Raw genomic sequence first — 11,114 nt, 5'->3', positions numbered from 1 at the left:
TGAACCCAGTTCTCCTGCACAGCAGGCAGATTCTTTACTGGCTGAGCTACCAGGGAAGCCCTCTGAGGTGGGAAACCCTCCAATTTCAGTGAAAGAAATATAGGCTTCTCAGATGGTGCTAGTGGTAAAGAACCAGCCTGCCAATGAAGGAGACATAAGAGATGTGGGAATCCCTGGTCGGGAAGATCCCCTGGAGAAGGAAATGGCAACCCACTCCAGTGTTCTTGCCTGGAGAATCCCCATGGACACAGGAGCCTGGAAGGCTATAGTCCGTGGGCTTGCACAGAGTCGGACACGACTGAGCATACACACATGCACGAAATGTGTGTATGGTAGCTGGCAAGCCAGGTGGTAGCATTTCTGGTTTTCCGAATGATCACAGTGTAAGGTGGAGAAATGCCACAGTTTTCTACTTACTGAGCAGCTACTATGTGCCAAGCGCACAGTATGTTTATTTGGCTGCTGTCCATGAACACAATAATCACAAAACTCACCTACAAAAAGAGCAGAGAAGACTATTTTTCCATTTCCCTAAGATATTCACAGGCTTAAATCTCTTACACTGCAAATTCAAATGAGACAAACATTCAACCTGTAAGTTAGGAAATCAGAGATTTTATAAGTTATGAAATGGTCAGAAAATAAGATCTTAGCTTGACTGTCTTCAGTTAGAATGGAGAAAAGCTTATTAGCTTATTTTATCATCTCATAACCCCTCTGCTTCATCTTGTGTCTTCTCTTGTCTAATCTTTATAGCTTTCCTTTGAGTCTTTGTCAGTTTTAGGGAAGCAAGGAACATAGGCTTCTAAAAGTGAGACTAACTGCAGCTCCCACATTTTCTTCTTTTTGTTTATGCTTCATTTTAGGCAGAGTTGCATTGATGTCCCAGTTCCTCATGATCTATTTTGCACCCTGGAACTTTTCTTCCTGTTTTTGTAGATCTCAAGTCACTCTCCATCTTGATTTTAAATCGTTTGCATATATGTGTAGGTGTATAAATCTATATCTCCAAATGAAATCACAATTTCTAGCTATATGTATAAACTTACATATGTGTGTACACATATGCAGAGGTGCACATATATAAAAATGTGTACATGTATACATACATATGTGAATATGTCAATATATATCTATATCTACATATATTCTCCAAATAGCTAGCAATTCTCAACAAAAATATTGAGTTGGGTCTCAGACAACAATTTTCTAAACACAGTTCCTGATGTTTCCAGAAACCGGAAAACCTGTGTTTTTCACTTGTGGTCCCTTTATGCATGTGCCAAATCATGTCTAAAAGGCACACCTAACTACATCTCTTCATTTGTTTAAAAAAAGAGAAAGCAAAAGGTTTCAAAAATAGATAAGTAGATAAAAGTACATTAGGGAGCTCTATTATGTGTGCACAGTAAGTATCAATTTCACTGAAATTTGACCCTGCTACATTTATTAGATAGCAGTGACAATGAATTCTTAGGGGTGTTGAAAGCACACACAATGGATAATCAATAAGGTAATATTGGAAGACAGTTAGGATAAACTGATTACAACACCAATAGTATACTTTTCTGGAAAAAGAATCATTTTCAAACAAAAGTGTTCACCACAGAAACACGACACAAAGAGGAAGTAAACATCAAAATTTCGAAAATCTAGTAAAATCAGGTCACATTGAACTTATAGCTGCCTCTGTGTTTGATGCTCTAATCTAACACAAGTGTTTTCTAACTGTGACTGCTTCAGTTAATAAAATACAGTCATGACAAGCATTTAAAATTTTTAAATATTGAGGAACTTTATATATATAGGTTAATTAATATACTTTTAAAATAGAAATGCATTACATGTATGTTTTACAAGTTTGTTTGATTTTTTTTTAAACAAAGAGATATACTTTGGGAATACCAGTTTCAGGACTGGTTTGTTTAAAGTATGCCTAGCCTCCCTTCTCCCCATTCCAGGCTCTTTTTTCCTTAATTACCAAATATGTAGCAAAGCACTCCTTGAAGCAAAAATATTCAGTTTTTTGCTTGTTTGTTTCTAGTTATTTGCTCTTCAGAATAACCTTCTGAAAATGGAGAAAGAATGAGGATCTTCTAAACCACATCACTGACAGGACCAACGACCAGCTCAGGCACACTTTACACCGTAAATATTGCTATGAAGTTCTGTTCTCTTGAAGAAAACTAAAAGCCACTACATTCCTGACTTCTATTAAAATGTCAAGAGGCTTTTTGGCTTAATTTCTGTAATTCTTATAACATCCAGAGATATTATATTCATTTGTAAAAAAAAAAAAAAATCAAGTCTGCTGGTGCCATCTTCCAAGAGAAATGCCACCTTGGTGTCATTCTCATTGTTAAGAACATTCTAAAAATAGACATTTTCAGCATAAAATATTAGCTAATGTCTTGATAATAGCCTCTTCGTGTGGCACAACAACTGGAATTATTCTGCCACTGGTTATTATTAACATTGACCAATAGGTAACAATTATTTCAGTAGGAACGTGAAGAACATACAGACCTTTCAAGTTCCCTTTGAAACTAGTGTTTTTCTCTTGTGAATCTGTGTAAGTATCGTCGACCCAATCCTTAATAGACCAACATTGTCATGAGTGCTAGCTGGGCTGCCAAACCCATTTGCATTGCTAAGCTAGTGTCAGTGAGCAGCAACCTAAGCGATTCCTCTGTTTTAGCGACCCGCTTATTAAGAGTACAATCAGATTCTATGCCATCAGAGGAAATATATCTCAGTATCAGGTGTGAGAGACCATTGTTTCTTTTGCTAAAGTCCCGCGCTCAGAGTGACAGGTGGAAGACAAAATGTCAAGAAGGAGTCCTGGTTGAACAATTGCTTAGGGTAGTATTTAATACAGCAGAGAACCAAGATACAATAGGACACAGTAAAGGATGTGGGCTGTGTAGACACAATATAGAATTTCGATTTAGGATCCACCATCTGTTATTTGAAAGGTGAATAAGGGAAATAAATGATTTTCAGTTCTCCATACATGCAAAGACAAGTTCATTAATACAAAAGTTTTGTTGTTGTATGTGCTGAAAGAAAAGCATAGGCGTTTAAACATTTTTTAAAAAATAAATCACTCAATAGGCTTAAGAAAAATACTCTAGTTCATAGTTCATTGATCTGACCTTTTGACTCAAGATCAGGGAATGAATCCAGGCTGAAAACCAAAAAAAAACAAAACAAAGATGAATCATTTTACCATAAAAAAAAAAAAGGCATTCCAGTCTCAGCTAAACTCGACTAGTTTTTATTGCATTATTTTTGAAATGCCAAGAAACTGGCTTTGGCCATAATATTTGCTGTCCAACTAAATCACAGCTGTCAGTATGTGATTGCTTGCAACAATTAGCTAAACACTGTTATTTGACAAATTCCCTTGAAAGGGAAATAGATGCTGGAGGTGTGTCTAACACACACTGAGTCAAGTAACAAGTTAATCAGATGGGGCTGCGCACAGGGAGAGAAGTTAGTAAGTCCTTGTCCAAGGAAGGGGTTTCAAACAACCTTACTGTTTTGAAAACCATATGTTCCTCCTGATCCTTGAAGTTCTCTCCAGTTTTCAGGAATAAACTGTGGGACTGGCTAAAGAGGAGGGGGGAAAAAGCCACCAATTCTACATTCACTTTTTCAGATCAGGGGAAAGGAAGAAAGCAAACAATGCCAATATGGGATGGTATATAACAAGGAGAAATTAACACCATGGAACCTGCTAGCAATTTCCACTGAAGCAGTACACCCCTTAACTGACGGAAATTCATCACAATATACACACTGATTAAAAACTCCACCATTACTCAGGCTGCCCTTAGGGTAAAAAAAAAAAAATGAACCACAATATTCAAAAACAGAATTCTCATAAGGTTTGAGAAAAATAGAGTGAAAAGGCAATGTTAGCTAAGCTCTTAGCTAAATCCACTCTTAATGGCCCCCAGTATTTAAGCTATCATGGATTAAAGCCATGAAAATAAAAATTTCAATTTGAAATTTTATTAGCATGTTGCTAAAATGGTCAATAAAAAACATCAACATGATCGGCTTTGTTGACAAAGTTGGAAAACTGCTCTTTCTGCTTTTAAAACTTTATTTCCACCTCCCCACCTTCTGAGACTTCTGTTATAAACAAGCCAAACGAAACGTACTGGCTATGGTGCTGGAACAATGCTGGTTTCTGGAATGTTGCCATGTCTTCCCCTCCCTCTCCTCCAACCCCTTTAAAAATGTGGTTATTTTGGAAACGCAGCCCTAGGAGGGAGCCATCTAGGGTTGAGAACAGCACCCTCTTGACAAATTCAATTCGCCGACACCTGGCGAACCTTCCCCTTGTCGGGGTGGGGGGCGGGACCGGTCCTCCTCACCAAAAGAGCTGCGCTTTCAACCTCCTTGGATCTGGAAGGCATTCCTTCTGCCAGCAGGGGAGACTCACAGGCGGATGCGGGTGGGGAGTGGCGTTCGCTTCCCTGGGTGGAAAGATCGGGAGGCAAACTCTAGTTTAGCTCGGAGCCTGGGATAACAATGTCAGGAGGCCCGGGGCTGGAGAGCTGGAAGAGTCCCGGGCGGCCTCGGGGTAAACCGGCATCCCGAAGTGCTCTCTTGTGGAATTATTCACAAGTGCAGAAGGGACAGGCTCGATTTCTTGGAAATCCTGCCGTCTGGGGCCACATCCATACTGGAGCGGATCGGTGCCCTAACACGCTCGATGCTCACCTCCCACCGGCCTTGTGTGTGCACATTTGGGGCGCGGTGAAGGTCCCTTTCTAGGAGTGATCGAGGGTCAGTCACTGACCAGTGACTCGCGGGGGAGCCTGGTCCCTGCTCCCCTCGGCCCATTATCCAATCCCCACTTACAACCCAAGGCGGGTAGCGCACGCTGGGTCTCCCAACACCATCACCACCCTTAGGGTGCTCCGCCGAGCGCCCACCGCCCTCTGGGTCCCCGGGCGAGTTCCTGGGACTTCTGCCATCGCCAGAGAGGTGCGAGGCTGAGGCTGCCGCCTGGGGCGCTGGCCGCTGCCGGCTGCCCTTAACGAGGGGGCAGGGGTGGTGAATCGCTGGCCTGGAGCCCGGGGGCGGGGGAGGAGCCGGGCGCCAGGAGACCGGAGGGGCGGGCGGCTCCCCCCTCCAGACTACTGCTACTCCTTGTCATCCACGAGGTCCGCGAGCTCCTGGAGCACCCGCAGGCGGCCGCTGGCGTCTATGCGGCGCTTCTCGCGGATGAGGTCTTCCAGGCTTTGAAACCTGGCCGTGTGCACCTTGTTGTCGGCCAGGTGCACCTTGAGATAGTACTGCTGCTGCGGGGGCTGCGTGCCGGCCGGCACCTCCCCGCCCGCCTTGAACTCCCGCTTGCCGAAGCGGCACCAGGCGGCGAAGCTCTCCGAGTTCGTCCAGCAGATCTCTTCGCTCTTGAGGCCCAGGTGGCCGCAGGCGTTCTGCACCACCAGCTCAGCCACCAGGGGACGGTAGCGGTACCAGCTATTCACCACCCGGCCCACGTTGGCCGCGCCCGCCTCGTACAGGCTGTCCTGGCGGATCTCGCCTTGGCACAGGTGGATGATCTGCCCGCCGCCCACGTACACGGCCCAGTGCGGGGCGGGCGCGGGCGGCTCCGGCGCGGGCTGCAGCCACAGCAGCTCCAGCAGGTCGCCTGGCTCGCAGAGCGCCGGCAGGGCAGTGACCGCGTAGACGCTCAGGTCGGCGCCCTGCGGGCCGCCGCTCACTTTGGAAAAGATGCATTCCTGGCCCCGAAAGGCGGAGAACTGAGTTTCGTTGAGGACCAGCTGGTGCAGCAGGTGGTGGTGGTGATGGTGGTGGTGGTGGCGGCTGGGGCTCTCCGGGCAGGGGGCGCAGCCCGGGGGTGCCTTCACGCCGAACTTGTCGGGCTGGCCGCGTTCGTCCAAGTCCTCCTCTTCATCCGAGAAGAAGTAAGCGACCCCGACCCGCAGCTCGTCCTTTTCGATCCCTGACGGGTCTCCGGTGGGCAGCTCGCTGTAGTTGAGGTGGGTGATGCGGTCCAGTTGGTTGCCCATCAATGAGGCGGCGAGGCGAGGGCCAGGAGCGGGGATCTGCGGAAGCACAGGAGACACGCAGAGAACACGATCAGAGTCGCGCCCGGCCCTCCCCAGGACGAGCGGTGGCCCTGGGACCTGGCCGCCTGAGCGCCTGTCCTCGAGTCAACCGTCCCAGCCGAGTGCCCTTTGCCAACCGGGGGCCAGGACTGACACAGAAGCCACCGGTCCGCGGACGGCACCACACAGTCTCAGACCCTGCATAGGAACCCGGGTCCAACTCCCGCAAGAGAAAAGGCAGGAGGGCAGGAGGGCAGGAGGGCTGGAGGGCGTGCGGGGTCCCGGTGGGAAGGACAGGCGGGCTGGGGCAGCGTGGGAGTCAGGTCAGGACACCCGGGAAAGGAGGGAGGGCTGGGCTGGGAGAAGGAAGGGACGCCTCTGGTCCCAGAGCTTGGAGCAAGCTGCGCTCAAATGTCAGTCCCCACCCTCCCCAGCCCACCCCTCAGTTTTACACTAGATTACACTCCCCGACAGCGCCTCGCAAAATGAGAATCGCACAATGAGAATCGCACACATCACAGGCACTCGCTTGACACCAACAAAATTTTGCACACTTGGGAGTCCAGACGCTGACAGGCTGGTACACTGGTGTGATAATGTCACATGCACACACAATGACAAACCCTCGCGACGACACACTCGGACCCCCACCTTCGCACACAATTCCAATCCCACGCTTGCACGCTCGCCCAGGCACGTACATGCATGCTCTCAGGCACACCTGCCCACACAGGCAGGTGCACTCTGCCCCTGAGTTCTCTTGCCCCCCCCCCACCCCCCCTGCCAGCCGAGTCAATCTGGCTGCGCCAGGGCGAGGCTGCTCTGTCTAAAATAACCTAACAAAGAAGCGAGGGGAGGATGGGGAAGCCGGTGCGGGGTGCATGTGTGCGGCTGTGGGTTGTGTGAAGAGGTCCACTTGCAGCCTCCTACCCGGCACAGGGTCCAAATAATCTGATGAAGAAAACACGTTTCCAAGGCAAAGCAAACCGCCTCTTCGTACCCGTGATTTCCCTGCTCCCGAAACCCCAAACTCCTTTAAAGTCTCCTGGTCCCCATGGGTGCCGCGGAGGTGGTGGTGACGAGCGGGTCCTGGGCGGTGAGCGAGGCTGCGGCTCAGTTCTGCCCCGCGTGGATCGGTTCGGTGCGGTCCCCGGCGCGGTGCCTGTGCGCCTGCCGGTCGGCGGTGGCAGGGGCGCCGGCTCCACCTGGGCAGTCCAGACTGTTCTGCTTTCGTGCAGCCCAGCGGACGACTCTTAAGTAGCAGAAGCAGCTGGTTCCAGGGCCCGCCCCGGGACGCGCTCATTGGCTGGGGCGAGTGCCCAGGTCCCGTCAATCTTCGCCGGAGGGGGCGGGGTGCAGGGGCGGGTCTCCAGTGCGCGCCCCGCCCCGCCCCCGCGCACCGGAGCGCGCGCAGCCCTCGGGAGCGAGGTGTGAGCGCCTGCCGGGAGCGCGCGAGGGGCGGCCCGCTTGCTTCCGCGCCAGCAGCTGCTGCTACGGATCGTAACCGAGCGCACCATCCTCCCGGAATGGTACTCTGCCCGGAAGAACAGATCCCAGCAGTGAAGCTGATTCTGGGGGTGAAAAATCCCCACTGCACCCCGAGCACTTGGCTCCGCCCCAGGGCGAGGAACGCCATTGTCAGAGGCGGGCACCTGGGGCCCTGCTGGGGACCCCTGACCCTGGGTTCCTGAAGCCACCTGGACTAGTCTTTGGCACACAGGCACAGACGTTTTTCCTGCTGGGCGCCGATGCCTTTGAAATTGCGCCTGCGAGTTTTGGCTCCTCTCCTTTGACCCGCTTGAAACTGCTGACCTAGCACTGGCGCCTGATTTAAATAGAGCGCGGGTCAAATGCGAATGAAAAGTCTGACCCCGACGAGCCTCCTCCCTGACTGGGCCTGAATTTGGCCCCCAATGGTCTGTCTATGAAAGGGGCGCATCAGGAATGCCTACAGTGGGACCCAATCTTTTTTTTTTTTTTTCAAACAACCCCTGCTGCTGCTACTGCTGCTAAGTTGCTTCAGTCGTGTCCGACTCTGTGCGACTGCATAGATGGCAGCCCACCAGGCTCCTCCGTCCCTGGGATTCTCCAGGCAAGAACACTGGAGTGGGTTGCCATTTCCTTCTCCAGTGCATGAAAGTGAAAAGTGAAAGGGAAGTCGCTCAGTCGTGTCCGACTCTTCGCGACCCCATGGACTGCAGCCCACCAGGCTCCTCCGTCCATGGGATACTCCAGGCAAGAGTACTGGAGTGAGGTGCCACCGCCTTCTCCTTTACAGCCCCTAGAAGTGCCATTGCTAAGGAATTTTTCGTGGGAGAAGGATATCTAGCTGTAATTAATGACTGCATTTCTGGATGGAAGGTTAATGAATGTGCTCTGGATATTGGATGCTAAAGGATTACTTTCATACCTGTGAAATTTTAGAACAACAGTTTGAAAAGCTTATGATGGCAAGACTTGAAGCGTTCTTAGACATCTAGTTCTACTTTCAAGGCTGGTCTCTTGCAGCTTCTTGGTGGATCCCAGCCTCTTTCCACAGGGAGTATTGGGTGCTTCCTCTTTTTGCCTCCTTGGCAGCTGGTACACTTTTATAGCGCTTACCCCTGTTTCATTACAAACCTCTGTTAACTTTCTTCCTGTTTACAAAGTGAATAACTTGAGGACTGACTTGTGTTTCACGCTACTTTGTATTGTGGGCCTTTTTTACAGTACCGGTATAGAATGGTTTTCATCAGCAGTAAGGAAAATGAAAACAGCCAACAAGTATTGACCGTTTACAAGTTACTAGGCACTATGTTTTGAGGTTTAAGTAAATGACTTAATCTCCCTGCCTCTAAAGTGACAAGTGAGTGAAAGTGAAGTCGCTCAGTCGTGTCCGACTCTTTGCGTCTACCAGGCTCCTCTGTCCATGGGATTTTCCAGGCAAGAGTACTGGAGTGAATTGCCATTTCCTTCTCCAGGGGATCTTCCCAACTCGGGGATCGAACCCAGGTCTCCCGCATTGTAGACAGACGCTTAACAGTCTGAACCACCAGGGAAGTCCTGCCTCTAAGGATTCACTAATATTTCCATGGCAACGAATGAGAAACTGAGGCCCAAACACCCATATCAACAATCTATCCAGGGCCTATAGGTTTTCAGGACTGGTCTTGAACCTTGTTCTACTGTTTATTGAATGAATAAAATCTTGTTGTGTAAGGTAAGCAAACTGGTATTCCAGAGAAGTTAGCTAATTGGCCCCAGATTACATGAGGACTAATACATATTACAAATTTTTTTTGGTAGATTATTCTGCTTAAATATTTTTCAGATTGCAGAGTCTCCTGCTCATGTGTGATTTCTGAAAATTTGTGTATACCCCACAGCCTCCAAATATTGTGATTTATCAAATTAGATGCTTAATAAGTATTGCTGAAAAAATGGTTTTCAAATGACCATCTGTACACATTTGATGTATATGAATCTTTTGGAAAACTTGGCCATGCCCATGTAGGAGTTATGAGAATACGAGCTACCATCCTTGGAGCTGACCACAGCTTGTGATGACATTTTTTAGACTTGCTATAAATAATAAACAACTGATTTGGGCCCTGTAGTCAAGAGAATTGAACAAGTGGCTTCAGAGATCAAAAATGAGTTATTGGCCTGGTTATAAACTGGACTTCAGGGATCTCTGGGAGAAGTATCTGAAGAGTTCATTACTGGTGTCTGAGAGGAAATCATTGGAAGTAAGTAGGTCAGAGCTTGACACTGAATAACGTTTTTTGTCCTCTGTCCATCCCAAGATAAAGTCCTGTGCACAAACATTTACAACATATATGTATGGGATTCTGTGTTCTGTCCTCCTGTCCTATTCTTCACTGTTTCAGACTACATTGGAAGCAGACTGCTCTTCTTTGCTTAGTTTTCCATCATTCAAAAGGATAATTAACAAAACGTTGTTAGGGCTCTAAAAGATGGAATTATCACTAGGTGGCCGGGGTCCAAGTTCCCCAGTGACTGTCTGCATTGGGTTGTGATGTGGGGGAGAAACCAATCTTCATGGATTAAGCCACCAGAAAACATTGTGGCTATTTGTGACAGCAGGTAGCCTGTTCTGATCTGTAGTCTCTCCTTTATTTTAGAACACCAAATAGCCCATCCCCTGCCCCTTCTCTCTTAGTGTCTGTCCTCACTGTTGAGGTGGGCTTTCCAATAAAGGAATTCCTGAAGGATCACAGCATCTTCACCTACCCAGAATTCAAATAAATCCATAATGGATGTATCTGTCTCCTCTAGGTTCTACCCCATGTCTCCCTCCTAGTTTTTTCTCTAAATTTTCATTCAACTCCTTGTGAGTAACTTATGCATATTTCTAAATATCTTCCCTGCCTTCTACTTTTTTTTGGACCGCAAAAATGGCAACTAAGACTAAAGGGATTCCTAGTAACCTGCTCCCCCTTAATCTCTTTTCATGCACTGACATTCTGACTTTCCATTTCTTCTTAAGAGAACTCTTCCAACTTTGCTTTGCACATTTTCTGAGTTTCTTCTTACCACTGGATGTTCTTATTAAGGTATCTTTGAAAGAAAGTATTCATTGCTCAGTCATGTCTGACTCTTTGTGAGTCTGTGCACTGTAGCCTGTCAGGCTCCTCTGTCCATGGGATTCTCCAGGCGAGAATGCTGGAGTGGGTTGCCATTCCCTTCTCGAGGGGATCTTCCCGACCCAGGGATCGAACCCAGGTCTCCTGCATTGCAGGCAGATCCTTTGCCATATGAGCCACCAGGAAGAGCTTAAAGTATCTTTCATGGCTTCCTATCATTTTACCAGTAAAGAATCAATGAATATCCCCTGAGTAAAACCTTTAGCACTTGCGGGTTTAGCATTTTGCTGGACATGGATTGTACAAAGATGTCTCAACCCAGTATGAATCTCTCCACTGTGTTCTCTATACATTTTAGGAGAGTGCATGCCTTTTGCATGGGTCCACTTCTACGTGGTAGTGATGGTGGAGCTCTGGGTAGCCCTGGGTCACTATT

General features: G+C 48.1%; 1 protein-coding gene across 2 annotated transcripts; it reads right to left on the bottom strand.

Annotated features, from left to right (window-relative positions):
• Positions 1–2,845: 2,845 nt before the first annotated feature.
• Positions 2,846–9,679, bottom strand: LRATD1 (LRAT domain containing 1). Of its 2 annotated transcripts, none has more exons than XM_069580213.1 (2): positions 7,093–9,679; positions 2,846–6,089 (listed from the first exon to the last, which is right to left on the bottom strand). In XM_069580213.1, the coding sequence occupies exons 1-2, from the start codon at positions 7,726–7,728 to the stop codon at positions 5,160–5,162; spliced, it is 1,566 nt and encodes a 521-aa protein (XP_069436314.1). In that variant the 5' UTR covers positions 7,729–9,679; the 3' UTR covers positions 2,846–5,159. The 2 variants fall into 2 exon arrangements, with proteins under 2 accessions (XP_069436314.1, XP_069436315.1); XM_069580214.1 differs by having other exon boundaries at positions 7,023–7,324.
• Positions 9,680–11,114: the final 1,435 nt, after the last annotated feature.

Source organism: Ovis canadensis, chromosome 3, assembly GCF_042477335.2.
Source record: "Ovis canadensis isolate MfBH-ARS-UI-01 breed Bighorn chromosome 3, ARS-UI_OviCan_v2, whole genome shotgun sequence".
In the NCBI taxonomy this organism is placed as follows: Eukaryota; Metazoa; Chordata; class Mammalia; order Artiodactyla; family Bovidae; genus Ovis; species Ovis canadensis.
Note: the sequence above shows the minus strand (reverse complement) of the source record. Positions and strands in the feature narration are given on the sequence as shown.